The sequence below is a fragment of the Astatotilapia calliptera genome, chromosome 11, assembly GCF_964374335.1.
Source record: "Astatotilapia calliptera chromosome 11, fAstCal68.1, whole genome shotgun sequence".
NCBI lineage: Eukaryota > Metazoa > Chordata > Actinopteri > Cichliformes > Cichlidae > Astatotilapia > Astatotilapia calliptera.
This window is the reverse complement of record NC_137432.1, coordinates 1,129,528-1,145,477: the sequence shown is the minus strand read 5'-3', so window position 1 is coordinate 1,145,477 and position 15,950 is coordinate 1,129,528. Positions and strand designations below refer to the sequence as shown.

General features: G+C 40.0%; 1 protein-coding gene across 2 annotated transcripts in view; it reads right to left on the bottom strand.

Annotated features, from left to right (window-relative positions):
- Positions 1-15,950, bottom strand: part of grik2 (glutamate receptor, ionotropic, kainate 2) — a 323,504-nt gene that overhangs the window by 214,707 nt on the left and 92,847 nt on the right. For both annotated transcript variants that reach the window (XM_026183896.2, XM_080308219.1), the window contains exon 4: positions 10,691-10,872. In XM_026183896.2, the coding sequence (XP_026039681.1) occupies positions 10,691-10,872 (182 nt within the window). The remainder of the gene's footprint in view (positions 1-10,690; positions 10,873-15,950) is intronic.

Genomic DNA, 15,950 nt, shown 5'->3' with positions numbered 1-15,950 from the left:
TCTGTGGAACATCTGGAACATTAGCATCACCAAACTAACATTCACAAGTAGTATTAAGTTAAGCACTGCAGAGTGGAGCTATTGTAAAAGAGCTGCTTTTGTTTATTTTTATTTCAAAAAATCAAAAACATATTTTTCCAGTGTTAAACTGTTTTCAGTGCGTGAAAGTGTAAACATGGTATGTAAAACGATTTAACATTTCTCAATAACAAAGCAGTCTGCAGAGTACTAATCCCTGAATATGCAAAGGTTTGTGTTACTGCATTATGTCATCACAAAGACGGATATGTTCCTGTAACAATAAATACATCTTCTAAAAGCAAAACCAAATGTGCTCATTGTGCTTGTAGCACACAAGACTCTGAGTCTGAATGTGGCACATTTTCATGTAACACTTTTCTTCTAGTGAAAAAATAATCTGACTTCTTACTGTCATACTCTTGAGGAAAAAAAGTTCAAAGTTGTTCTGCGAGATTGTTTTATGATCTATTAGATGAATAATTACTATAACGCCTTGCCTCAGTTGTTCTCTTCTGCTCCCAGCATCAACAGTGAGCAACAGCCCTAGCTAATAGTAGCCTAGAAATAGAGTCAGCTAATCACTGATGTTAACAAACAGCAGACATTAAAGTAGCATATAAGGATCAGCCCATGTACCAAACTCTATATAAGGACACCAAAGCGCTGATGTGGCTTCAATTGTTTTTTTACCAGTGAGAATCTGACTGTGTAAGCAAGCAAAAACCAGCCAGCTGCTAAACTGGACATCAAGCCCTTTGTCTGCGTTAGCATCACCAAAGAAAAAGCTGCACTGGACTAATAAAGGCTCTCTAGCCAAACAGATATTTGGGGGTCAGCTCAGCACAGCATTTAATCTACATTTGTATGTACAGTCATGGCCAAATGTTTGGAGAACGACACAAATTTTGGTTTTCACAAGTTTGTTTTTATGATAACAATTTGCAGAAGGTTGAGAAGAGTGATCAGATGAAATGCAAAGTCCTTGATGCTTAATCCGAACAAACCCATCACCACTGCACTTCATCGCTGCCATAGAAATACCTGCTGAGATCTTTACAATAATCTTCTCATTAACTCAGTGAGAATGTTGATGAGCACAAGGTTGGAGATCATGATGTCATGCTGACTGGATGTGTTAAAAGGAAGGTGATGCTTGAAATCATTGTTCTTCGTGTTAACCATGGTTAGCCGCAAAGAAACACATGTAGCCATCATTGCGTTGCATAAAAACGGCTTCACAGGCAAGGATGTTGTTGCTACTGAGATTGCGCCTAAATCAACCATTTATTGGATCATCAAGAACTTCAAGGAAAGAGGTTCAGTTGTTGTGAAAACGGCTTCAGGGCACAAAAGAAACTCCAGCAAGCACCAGGGCCGTCTCCTAAAGATGATTCAGCTGCAGGATCGGAGTGCCGCCATTGCAGAGCTTGCTAGGAATGGCAGCAGGTGTGAGTGCATCTGCACGTACAGTGAGGTGAAGACTTTTGGAAGGTGGCCTGCTGAGGTAAAGTCATTTTCTCTGATGAAGCCCCTTTCCAATTGTTTGGTGGCTGTAGCTCAGGTGGCAGAGCAGGTCAGCCACTAATCAGAAGATCGGTGGTTCGATCCCAGGCTGCCTCCTGGCTGCATGCCAAATATCCTTGGGCAAGATACTAACCCCATGTTTGCCTACTGTTGGTGGTCAGAGCGCCCGGTGGCGCCGGTGTCCGGCAGCCTCGCCTCTGTCAGTGTGCCTCAGGGCAGCTGTGGCTACAATGTAGCTGCCATCACCAGTGTGTGAATGGGTGGATGACTGAATGTAGTGTAAAGTGCTTTGGGGTCCTTAAGGACTAGAAAAGCGCTGTACAAATGCAGGCCATTTACCATTTGTTTGGGGCATCTAGAAAAAAGATTGTCTGGAGAAGAAAAGGTGAGTGCTACCGTCGGTCCTGTCTCACCCAACAGTAAGGCATCCTAAGACCATTCATCTGTGGGGCTGCCTCTCATCCAAGGGAGTGGGCTCACTCACAATTTTGACAAAAAACACAGCCATGAATAAAACATCCTCCCACAGGAACTTCTTCCAACCATCCAAGAACAGTCTGGTGAGGAACGATGCCTTTTCCAGCCTGATGGAGCACCGCCCCATAAGGCCACAGTGATGACTTAGAGGCTCGGAGAACAAAACACTGAAATTTTGGGTCCATGGCCAGAAAACTCTCCACACCTTAATCCAATTGACAAATTGTGGTGAACCCCAAAGAGGTAAACAAACATGACATACAAAAACCCACTAATTTTCACAAACACCAAGCATTATTACAAAAGAATGGGTCACCATCAGTCAGGCCCAGAAGTTGATTGACAGCATGCCAGGGCGAATTGCAGAGGTCATGAAAAAGAAGGGCCAACACTGGTCAAATATCGACTCTTTCAAAAATGTGATGTAAATGACAATAAAAGCATTTGAAACGTATGAAGTGCTTGTAATTAATAATTATAATACATCACAGAAACAACTCAACCAAAGATCTGAAAACACTGAAGCAGCAAACTTTGTGAAAACTAATATTTGTGTCACTCTCAGAACTTTTGGCCATGACTGTATGTATTTATTTACTTACATGATATGTTAGCTGAACATTTCAAGGGTCAAGTTGCTTTATTAGCTAATTTTATCAGCTATTCATTACCAGGTTCAGGCTAGAAAACACTACATCTAACTGAAAATGCCTTTCGTTTTGCTCACTGAATGCATAAAGCCAAATGTTGATACATTTTTCCATTAGTAAGTTGTGTTTTGAAAAGAAGTCATATATTTGTAATTGCTAGTTGCATTCAAAGGCTTAGACAAAGACAAAGAGCATAAAACCTGGATATCTGAAATAGAGCTTCTACTAATTCATGGTGAAAAGAGTTAGTATGAGAACAACCCTTGAAGAAATGCAAGCATGTCCAACTGATCATGCATAGACCCATAACATATTGGACAGATGTTATATCCCATCTGGCCAAGCACCCCTGAAAGTGTGAGAAGGCGTGGTAACGTGCAGAACACAACTCCCACAAAGAGAGGACAAGACGCTTAATGTTCTTTAAATAATGTCACGGCTTTGTAGACAAAGCAGGAAGACATATTTGTATGTGAGCTGCAGACTTCCACATTATGATCTTGTTAATAGTTTTACATCTTCACTGCATACAAAAGAATTACTCATGACAGATATATCATTACATCTATGTCTGTACAGGCTGTGAGTCATGGTAGTGTAAAGAGCGTGGAATGAAAGTGACTGGACTGTTTCAGTTTCTTGAAGCTGTCGTCAAAGAAGCTTCTTCAGTTCTAAAACCAAATGGTGAGAGTCCCAGGTATTTAAATCCTATGGGGATTGTCCCTTAACCTCCTAAGACCTGAACTCTTCCACAGCAGCATTTTTAATTTCTCTTTGATATTTGGGCTGATTGGGACCCGATGAATGTAAAAACAAAGAATTACCAGATTTTTCTTTTTACCTTATTTTTGTTTTTAAGAAAATTAAGAGCCACATATGAGGATATTTGTTTAAAATGTTGATAGAACAGTAGCAGTATAATGTCCTCGTACGTGGATATCAGTCCCATGTAGAACATAATTGAGTATTTTGAGTATCGGCAGCACGGTGGCACGGTGGTTAGCACTGTTGCCGCACAGCAAGAAGGTCCTGAGTTCAATTTCACCAACAAAGGAGTGGCTCCGTAAGAAGCATTTGAAAGCCCTGGAGTGGCCTAGCCAGTCTCCAGACCTCAACCCCATAGAAAATCTGTGGCGGGAGTTGAAAGTCCGTGTTGCTCGGCGACAGCCCCAAAACATCACTGCTCTCGAGAAGATCTGCATGGAGGAATGGGCCAAAATACCAGCTACTGTGTGTGCAAACCTGGTAAAGACCTATAGTAAACGTTTGACCTCTGTTATTGCCAACAAAGGTTATGTTACAAAGTATTGAGTTGTATTTTTGTTATTGACCAAATACTTATTTTCCACCCTGATTTATGAATAAATTCTTTACAAATCCTACCATGTGGATTCATGGATTTTTTTTCACATTCTGTCTCTCACAGTTGAAGTGTACCTCTGGTGCAAATTACTGACCTCTGTCATCATGTTAGGTGGGGGAACTTGCACAATCGGTGGCTGACTAAATACTTTTTTGCCCCACTGTAATTGGTTAATCCAAATTGCCCATAGGTGTGAATGTGCGAGTGAATGTGAATGGTTGTCTGTCTCTGTGTGTTGGCCCTGCGACAGACTGGCGACCTGTCCAGGGTGTACCCCGCCTCTCGCCCTATGACAGCTGGGATAGGCTCCAGCGCCCCCCGCGACCCTGAACAGGATAAGCGGATGCGAATGGATGGATGGATGGATGGTGATGTCCACATATGTGGACGCCAGGTCCTAGGAGGTTAAGAGGGTCGTTGACCCACTTTTGAGAATTTGTCTCATCACATAAGCCAAGTTGTGATAAAGGTGTGGGTCATTCTCAGCAGAGGTCTGAGGTGAAACCACTGTGAGCCCTTACCTCATCCCATCATGTGACCTATTGAGATCATCTTGTGCAAAATGTGAGTGGGCATTAAGGGCCTAGAAAGGGATCTCAAAACCTAATTGTTGTTCCATTTGTCATTCTTTTTTCCCCCAAGTTGGTGTCAGACCTTCTTTTCTCTCCATATTCACTGATTTGATGAAGGCGCAGTTGGGATAACCACATGTTGTAAGGGCTTTCTTTGCAGCATCTGCCTGGTGTTGTAGCATCCTGATTACTCCTAAATTATCTGTCCATGAAGCCAGATAACACACACCAATGAGTTAAACTGCAGGAATGTCTTAAAGACATAAAGACCTGGATGGCCGCTAACTTTCTGCTTCTTAATTCAGATCAAACTGAGGTTATTGTACTCGGCCCTGAAAATCTTAGAAATATGGTATCTAAGCAGATTCTTACTCTGGATGGCATTACCTTGGCCTCCAGTAACGCGGTGAGGAACCTTGGAGTCATTTTTGACCAGGACATGTCCTTCAACACACATATTAAACAAATATGTAAGACTGCGTTCTTCCTTTTGTGCAACATCTCTAAAGTTAGAAATATCCTGTCTCAGAGTGACGCTGAAAAACTAGTTCATGCATTTATTACTTCCAGGCTGGACGACTGTAATTCATTATTATCAGGAAGTCCTAAAAACTCCCTGAAAAGCCTTCAGTTAATCCAAAATGCTGCTGCATATTTTGTTCATACTTCATTGGCTTCCCTGATAAATCTAGATTCAAAATTTACATTTTTATAATCACCTATGAGGTCTTGAATAATCAGTCCCCACCTTTTCTTAAAGACCTCATAGTACTGGATCACCACCACAGAGCACTTTCAGACTGTTTTGCTTCCTTGGGCTTTTAAAAGTAGAATGGGACCAAGAGTGAAAACAGATATAAGATCCCTTGAAAAATTATATAATGAAACTTGTATGTTTTGGATACTTCCTAAATCAATATATGAAAGTGATGAGAAACGAGTAAATCATATAAGCCTTATATGATTCACTATATGAAGCAAGCTAAGGCTGATGCAAGTCTTTTCCTATTTCTTTTCCACATGGGTTCAGCCTCCAATCCACTTCTGTGGAACCAGAACATTTTAGGTCTGCTTTTAACATTGGGTTTAAAACTTCCCACAACGGACTGAGTGTTTCTTCTTCACTCAGATTTTTTCACTCACTCAAATTATTTGTTTTCTTTGTATTATCATAGAGTCTTTACCTTACAGTATCAAGCACCTTGAGGCAACTATTGTTGTGATCTGGCACTAAATAAATAATAATTTATTTAATATAAAATATTATATTATTTAGTTTTTTAAATATAACAAAATCTGGTCAGCGGGGAAAATTTGGTTTGCATCAACTCCATTTTCTATTTTATGCTGAAGTTAACATGAAAATGAGACTTCTGTCATGCTTATACTCAGTATGACTCAGTCTCCCCTCGCCTGCTGTAACAGCCATACATTCTACTGGGAAACAAAATTCAGCAGTGGTAATAACACCTTTACAAAAGTAATGTGTTTCCAAAAAAAGAACCTCTACTCTGTATTATTCTGTTATGATCCGAACTAACTGTGTGGCTATTGGGTTTGGATCATCAGGAGCTGCTTGTATGTGTCTGTGCTGTGTGGTGATGACTGTATACTCCATTTGGGATTACCTACTCCGGTACATAAACAAACCACAGACTACAGCTGTGCACAGAGGATGTATAAGGGGACAGGAAGGGATGATGCTGCTGCTAACAGGTGAGAAACCTTGAGAAACACTCCACAGCTCAGTCTGAAAACCAGCCCAGCCTCAGTGGAGACTCACATAGTACAAAATCCTGGATGTGCCAGAAACGTTTTTCTTTGGGGAAAAGAAAACAAACTAACAGAAAAACACATTCAATGAAATGAAAGTAGCTGTTACACATCAGTATTAACATGATTAGAAGAAGAGTCGCTGATATTTCTGGAGTACTTACATTACATTTAGATTAACTTAGATTTAAATAACAGTCCAATCACATTTTTTCTCAATCAATTGAAAAATGCAAGAACAACCAAAAACTAACATAACTGGACATTTGTCAAAGCTGGGAAGGCTCCTAAAGAAAGCTCCAGGTGATCCAGGAGAGAAGGACAAACTCAGTGATCCCGTACGTGTCAGGGGTATCAGAAAGGTTGAGACACTGTCTCTAAACACCACGTCTCTCTGGTTTTTGAACCCAGAAACACAAACTGGAAGTATTGGTTCCATGGGTATTTGGACACCTTCATTGCTATGAGTACTTATAACTAATTGGTGAGTCACGTAATGAGAATATCAGACGCTCAAACCTTTCATTACTTGTCATTAGCAGTGATTCTTTCTGACATTATTAATGAAAGGCAACCTTGACCTTCCCCAGCAATCTAGCAGTATGACACTGATTAAAAACCCTGGGAGAGTGACAGAGAACAGGAATTGAATCGTGTCGTCCTCAATATTTTATAAATCTTTCAGGCAGGAGAATTATGAATGCTTGTTAAGTGAGTTACCACAGTCCTGCAGTTTAATTCAATTCTGTGTTATTTATATTAACAGCTGCTTTAAGATGCCGGCAGCACCAGTCTGTTTTTACACTGTAAAATCTAATATTCTGTTTAATTAAACATATTAAGCAGACTGAACTCAGTTTTTATCAATTTGTTATTAGAACTCAGTTTAAGTACTTTTTTTCAAAGAGCTGATTAACTCAGGTTATTTGAGTTGACTTAAATTAACTAAGTAAGCTGGAAATTTTTGCTTCTCATTGTGGAAGGATAAAACGATATGGTTTGAAAATGCCACGTCACTACCTTCCTCCTCCCTCGCAGTGTTGCCAACTCCTCAGTAAGGAAAATCGCTATTGGCTGTCCTAAAAGTTGCTAAATGATGTACGTTGTAGTAGAGAAACATAACATCATGTAAGGATGAGTAAAAAACGTTTATTTAGAACTACAGATTACATTTCTTTTAGCAATTATTGTTTTTTTTAATGTCACAATTCCAACCCTGCTCCCTTATCCGGGCTTGGACCGGCAAAAGTGACCCGAAATAGGCGCTCTGGTGGAGTTACTTTGTGTGTGTGTTTAAGTGGTTTTAAACCTTGTGATCCACAAAACAGCATAACAGTAAAAGAAGAAATGACTGCAGTACAGTCAGTGCAGGAGCAGCGGCTTCACTCATTCGCTCATTCATTTGCAGTTTGGAGGCATTGGTCCAGTGCTGGCTGGATGTCACTGATAGATAAATATATAAGAGAGTTGGGTTTGATTAGTAGAATCTTTAGTGTTTTACTGATTGAATAATTACTTAGAATCCTGCTGACATATCGGTACAAAAGCTGAGTGTCTGCAAAACGAGCAGCTTCCCCCGACTGCTTTTACCCCGTTAGATAGGTGCACATCTGAATTTGAACTGAAAATTGAATCTTTACTTTGAACATGTTAAATATTCTCATGTTAAACTCTGTGAACTGCTAAGACAGATTGCCCTCTCTTTTGGGAAGTTGGCCGCAGCCGATTGACCGCAGACTGTGGCTTCCTGGACGGGGGGGTCAACCAGTGCTTTAATACAATATAATCATAACTAAAGTTTTTTGGCTGTGATTCCTCAGAGTGGATAAACAAACATGATAACAGGAGACTGCAGTTAGATAAGAGATGAATAAATATTGCAGGGCTGAGTGAGTGAGGGTTGAAATATTGAACCAGAGCAGAGTTGATGATAGGACATGTAGAGAAGGTCGCTAGCTGTCGACAGCAGAGGCGTACGCTCAGTTGAACTGAGCAGAGTCCAGTCTGTGCAAACTACACTGGAGCAGAGTCTCAGACCTACAATGGGTTACAGGCCTGAAAAGCAGAAGCGGTGAGGTTAAAGGTTATAGACTAACATACAACAGGGTGGATGAGAAAGAAAGGCTACAGGTCCAGTGAAGAGGAGGTGGGCAGTGTGATAAACCTTCACCGTTTCAGAATCAGAATCAGAATCAGAAACTTTATTGTCATTGTCATGAGAACAACGAAATTAAGAATGGTCCCCGATCATTGCATCATCCCTAGCAATATCAAAATATAAATAAAACAATAAAATTCAATAAATAAAATAGATAGAATACTTAAAATACTAATAAGATATAACAGTAAAACATTCACATACATTCCCACACACATGCTTCAGACCGTGCATAGATTAACACAAGAGTGGCGTGATGGACATTTTTTTGTAGTATTCAGATGTGTTATTGCAGTTGGATAACAGTCCACTTCTATAACTGATTAGAAATGTATTAAAATGTGTTTCTTATTTTGTATTTCTTGTATTTCTTGTAGCCATGACATGTTTCACAGTTCCTTTCAATACCTACTTTATTTTAACTCATTTGGATACCATAAGTTATCCAAACTTTTTCAAAATGACCTTCTTCAAAATTAAATAATTTAAAAGTTTAATTTAAGTAAGTGTAGGTTAGTGTTGTTTGTCATACCTGTTGCTTATTATTGGGTCTAAAATACATTTTATATTTACAAAGTAAAACAATAAAACTTCATCTTAAATGCTTTTTTTTGTCAAATCTTACAAACTAGGCAAACAACCAAACTTCTAGAGATAACTTTTTCGGGTTGTTTGACACAGTGAAAATGACCCACTCTGGCAGTTTGTGGAGTGGAACTGTGGAATGGGTCTGCTGTCGCAGGCTAGCGAGCCTGGAAGTGGAAAGAGATGAAGTGGTTGAGAGGTGCCAAATTCCACCATTCCCGCCTCCCTCCACTGAGATGACCATCTCACAGCCCTGGATGTTGCTGCATTGCAACAGTGGTTTGCAGATGCCCAGACTATAATAATAATAATGGATTGCATTTATATAGCACTTTTCAAGGCACCCAAAGCACTTTACAATGCTACTATTCATTCACTCTCACATTCACACACTGGTGGAGGCAGCTACAGTTGTAGCCACAGCTGCCCTGGGGCAGACTGACAGAAACAAGGCTGCCATGTCGTACCATCGGCCCCTCTGGCTGTCACCAGTAGGTGAAGTGTCTTGCCCAAAGACACAACGACCGAGACAGATAGAACTGGGGATCGAACCAGCAACCTTCCGGTTACAAGCTCATCTTGTAACCGGTCGCCCAGGACTACAACTTTATCCTAATGCAACACTGCCCAAAAGCAATGCAAAGAATTTGAAGTGTGGAAATACTGGAACCGGCTCACAAACATCAATACCGTTTTAAATACATCAAAATAAACTATTGTTTACATTGTGATGGCTGCAGTTACAGCCACACATCGTGGGTAGCATCTACCAAACATCACAGCGCTACAATAGAAACTCTTACATCACACTACACTTATATTTGTCTCTCTTTAAATATAGGATTTAATTTACAGGATAGTAAAGAATTGGTTTTGGTTTAGAATTAATTAATTTCTACAATCACATTATACTGTATTCTCAGTTTATTTGCACAATGACGTAAACTAGCACCACTGAATGAACAATGGGCTGTGAGGTCATTTCCTTGATTCTGTGTTGTGCCATCCGCCTCCCCAGAGGTTGTTTGGTTTCTCCGATGTATAACTCCTGGGAATCCTCCTGGCACTTAAGAGTGTACACTATGTTACTCTATTACCGATCAACAAAGCTGCAGTCAGCTGAGAATGAAGAAGTCCCCTGATGATGATGATTCTGAAAACATCCAGATGAACAGAATCAACCTTTTGGGATAGTTTCAGTCAGGTTTTTGTGTGTTTGCCCCCTTTTTGTGTCTTTGTGGGCTGATCAGTCACTATTTAAGTTTCCCCTTTGTCTCGTTGGGGTAGGTCAGTTTGTTTGGGGTGGCAGTGTTGTTTGTTGAGTTCAGTTACTCTGACATCTTTTATGGGCCCAAGATTTAGATTTTTTGGTTTAATTTAAGTTTGTTTTTCGACTCTAAGCTGTGCCTGACTTTGCTTTACTGCTCGTCCATCACAACATACAAGTTGAAATTGCAGGACAGACTTATTTTAAACTGTTCAGCTGTTACTCAGTTGGTTAGGAACTGAGAGTTTTTGTGGTTATTTTATTTAGAAGAGGACAAAATACAACAACAAATATTCGTACCTGCTTCAGTATCCCAGCAGCCATTTCGTGGCCACAGTCAAAGATAATATGAAACTCCTTTCCCCTTTTCATCTCCTTTAAGAGTGGCTTTGCATCCTTGGTTTCTGCAGGCAGCTGCCGAATCTTTAACCGGATGTTGTACCGTGAAGGCGCCTTTATAAGCTCTTGCAAACGAATCAGACCTGTGAGAAAAAGCAGAAAGACAACACACATTTGAACAGTTTTGTTCCTCCACTATTTGCGGACGTCCATGAGGACGATCTATTTTCCAAAAGGACATTTTAAATGTATGTATCTTTCCACAATAACTGTGGTTACAACTTTATCTAATTGATTTGGCAGCAGCAGTTATAATCAGAGCAAGAATAAGAAAGCTGCAGGGATGTTTCTATTGGCAGTTCTTTCTAGTGTCGTGCATTTCTCTTCAAAATCTTTTTCTTTCAGCATCGTTGTATTTCCCTCTCAGTCTCTCTGTCTTTCACAGTGTATCAGCCCACATCACAGCAGGATCAGTGTACTTTAATCCAAACACCACATATATTCGTACACATCAGTACTGCGTGTAACAGTCTTCATGTATCATGAATGAAATCATAAATGTCACACAGTACATGTAAATTCAACCAGTTTTCAACTGAAGCATAAACATCTCTTGTTTTTCACATAATGAAAACATGTTTGGCGTTTTCAGGACCTCTGATTTTGTTGTTGTTGCCTGAAGTTTTGGGGCACTTTTGTGTTCTTCATTATTACTGTATTACTCTGGCAGATTATTTATTATAATTATTATTACCCATCCATGCATCCTCTCCTACTTATCCAGTCCAGCCTCACCCAGCTCCCATAGGATGACAGGCAGGGACCTGACAGATCAGCAGCTTGTTGCAGAGCTAACACAGAGAGCCGGACAATCATTCACCATCATATTCAGAGGCACCGATCAAACAAACAGCACTAACTGCTTGTCTCTGTACTGTGGAAGTAACCCGGAGTTTTACAACATGCATTTCAACTCATAACAGCAAAGTCTGGTAGTTATCCACTCAAGCTTCAGTTTTGTTGTATTTTTATCAGTTTACTTTGTCAAGTGCTGATGAACGTTTCTGTGGAGTAAAGAGTTTACTTAAGAGAAAAGCTTTTTCACTGAAACAGAGCAAATCTGCAAGATATCATGATAGAAAAAGGTTTTTAATAAAGGGTCTTTTTAACATTAATGGTAACGTATACTCAGAGTCGATCACTCCTCATTAGAATGATACAAGCATTAACCCCACGGTGTGAAGGGTTAGCTAACAGGGACAGAAAGAGCTGAGTGTTAAATTGCTATACGCTGACACAGCACAGTTTCAGACAGGACGCTTGGCTTTGGTATGATAACAGACTTTATTGTGTCAGTTAAAGCAGACATCAGCATGAAAATAAACCATCCCTGGTCACAACTGTAAGGTAGCACCTTGTGTTAGAGGGGTCTGGGTTGATAATTACAGCTGCTTAGATAAATCTGAACCAGTTACAGGCTGTTTCCAGTCCAGTCGATGTTGGTTTCTTTCAACCACAACCATAATTCTTCTGAACATTAACCAAGTACATTTTGTGCTTGGTTATGCCAAATTACTTCATTTAATATGTATGACCTGCTTTCTTTCTTTCTCTCTGTTGCCCACCTGTACAACCTGGTGTAAACAATTCCAAATATTAGGCTGCTATCCTGAAGAAGGGGCTGCAGAGCTGGAGTTAAGCAAAGAAGTAAGAACCTTTGGGAATGTGAGACAATGAGATGACTGGGCGTATGTATGTGCTTCACAGAAACATGGCTGCTTCCACAGTGCAGCAGCACCTCACTTCAGAACTTTTTGGTCAGATAGAGATGTTCATTTGAGTGGCAGGAACAAAAGATTAAAACTGTTAGTTACTGAAAGTCATGCAATCCTGCATATGTTACTATGAAGGAAGATTTCTGCAATATTGCACTGATAGCTTTTACAATACCTCCACATTACTTGCAGAGGCAATTCTCATTAGTCATTGTTATTGTTGGCTTCTTGTTTAATGACAGCCTGTATCCATAAAGGCTTTTGCAAGTTTGACAATTGAGACTTAAAGACCCTTCAGGACTGTTTTGAATCTACATGTGGAGAAGATATCATCTGTTTGACTGGATGGATCACAGACTATATTAAATTTAGCAAAAATACCACTGGAACTGTATGTTGCCTGTGAACAACATCCTTGAAAGAGTAGTTGTCAAACAGCTAACAGATCATCTGCAGAGGTTTATTTGAAGAGTTTCAGTCAGGTTTCAGAGCTCAGCACAGCACAGAAACAGCTTTAGTGAAGGTTACAAATGATCTTCTTATGGCCTCTGACAGTGGACTCATCTCTGTGCTTGTCCTGCTAGACCTCAGTGCAGCGTTCGATACTGTCGACCATAATATCCTATTAGAGCGATTAGAACATGCTGTAGGTATTACAGGTACTGCGCTGCAGTGGTTTGTATCATATCTATCTAATAGACTCCAGTTTGTGCATGTAAATGGAGAGTCCTCTTCACACACTGAGGTTAATTATGGAGTTCCACAGGGTTCAGTGCTAGGACCAATTCTGTTTACATTATACATGCTTCCCTTAGGCAGTATCATTAGAAGACATAGCATACATTTACACTGCTATGCAGATGACACCCAGCTCTATCTGTCCATGAAGCCAGATAACACAATTCAATTCAAATCAATTCAATTTTATTCATATAGCGCCAAATCACAACAAAAGTCGCCTCAAGGAGCTTCATAGATACAGAGAAAAACCCAACAATCATATGACCCCCTATGAGCAAGCACTTTGGTGACAGTGGGAAGGAAAAACTCCCTTTTAACAGGAAGAAACCTCCAGCAGAACCAGGCTCAGGGAGGGGCGGGGCCATCTGCTGTGATTGGTTGGGGTGAGAGAAGGAAGACAGGATAAAGACATGCTGTGGAAGAGAGACAGAGATTAATAACAGATATGATTCAATGCAGAGAGGTCTGTTAATACATAGTGAGTGAGAAAGGTGACTGGAAAGGAAAAACTCAATGCATCATTCAAAATCCTGCTCCTCACATACAAGGTCTTAAATAATCAGGCCCCATCTTATCTTAATGACCTTGTAGTACCATATCACCCTATTAGAGCACTTCGCTCTCGCTCTGCAGGCCTACTTGTTGTTCCTAGAGTATTTAAAAGTAGAATGGGAGGCAGAGCCTTCAGTTTTCAGGCCCCTCTTCTGTGGAACCAGCTTCCAGTTTGGATTCAGGAGACAGACACTATCTCTACTTTCAAGATTAGGCTTCAAACTTTCCTTTTTGCTAAAGCATATAGTTAGGGCTGGACCAGGTGACCCTGAATCCTCCCTTAGTTATGCTGCAATAGACATAGGCTGCCGGGGATTCCCATGATGCATTGAGTTTTTCCTTTCCAGTCACCTTTCTCACTCACTATGTATTAATAGACCTCTCTGCATTGAATCATATCTGTTATTAACCTCTGTCTCTCTTCCACAGCATGTCTTTATCCTGTCTTCCTTCTCTCACCCCAACCAATCACAGCAGATGGCCCCGCCCCTCCCTGAGCCTGGTTCTGCTGGAGGTTTCTTCCTGTTAAAAGGGAGTTTTTCCTTCCCACTGTCGCCAAAGTGCTTGCTCATAGGGGCTCATATGATTGTTGGGTTTTTCTCTCTATGTATTATTGTAGGGTCTACTGTACTGTGTGTTCTTCTAACCAAGTGGTGGTGTAGAAGGTCCCTGAACATAGATTATTTCGATGACCCTCCACACTACTTACCTGACAGGCAGTGGTGCACTTTTTCTAAGAGACTTTTTCAGCATGGGGGCATATTGAAGAAATCTTTCATATTTCATGAAGTGCCTCTTTACAATGCCACACATCTGTCTGGCAGAGCATTCTCTGTCCTCTCATGTTAACATTTTATTTGAATCTCAGCTGTTAACATGCATTACCTTCAAGCCACGTTATTGCACTGCACTGTCCACTACATTGTACCGCTACACTGAGCTGCTTTAATTTGTCAGTGTGTCATTTACATGAATTTTCTTTTTAGCTTGAGATATTTAGATATTTGGTCATATTCTTTTTTTGCTGAGCTACATTTTAACTACTGAAACAAAGAGATTTTCATAGTGTGATTGGACTGGGAGTGAGCTGTGCTGCATACAGGGTGTCGTTATAGTGCAGACTTGTTGGCTTGACTCAGTCTGTGCTGTGTGCTGGCAACGTGCCATTATGAACTAAATCAGAGTTGATGTCTGGCACACTTCTTATTCAGATATCAAAAAGCATGTGATAATAGGATGGCTAGTGGCACAGAATACAGATTGCAGTCTGGAAAATGAGGGTGGAATTTTTTCATGCATGCACATTCAAACTTAATGTGGAGAACCAACAACAGTCTATGCATTTACTTTTTGACAATACACTAGATAAACTAAACTAAATCACAGAATATAACTAAATGCTATAATAAAAAGTGGATTTAGAGAAAAAAATAAATTAAAACTAACCTGGGTCTGTGTTGTGTTCATGCTATAAATAGTCACATTTTGATCAAATCTCTGTGACACCTGCACAAAAAAGGAAAAAACCAGAATAGCTTCATTCTAATTTGTGATCTGTCACAAATATTGGAAGTCCCCATGGACCTATATTCCAACCTCACAACTGTTTTAATATGGAGCTATTTTCATTATCATACTCTAAGTTTTTACTTTACATTGGTCTCATTGCTCATTAAGGAAAAGTTAATTTGTAAAAATTATTCTTCCTTAACTGTATCTTGAACTTTTTTCTTTGCTTTAAATGGAGGAGTGTTTAATTATTTAGTGTTATTAGTAGTAGAAGTAATATTGTTGTTGTTGTTATGACTATTCAACTGTACACTGGAACACTGAAACAAGTCCTGAAAGCTAAAGAATAACAAGTTAATGTATAGAACAAATGTGCTGTGTTACTAACATGTGAAAATAAAACTGCTCTCATGTAACTAGTTAGAGTATTGTTAATCACACACTTCATAGACCATGAGATATTTAAAAAAAAATAAACCAGTGCTCGCATCTGAAAACATACCATTATATTTGGTCTAAACTGGTGCAGCAGTCTTCTGGGCCTGTGCCCACAGTCTACTGTCTCCAGCTGTTTGCCCTGTGGCATTGTTTGTTTGTGCATGAATGCAGTGCTCGGTGGGAGAGCAGTCTGCAGGCGCTTCAGC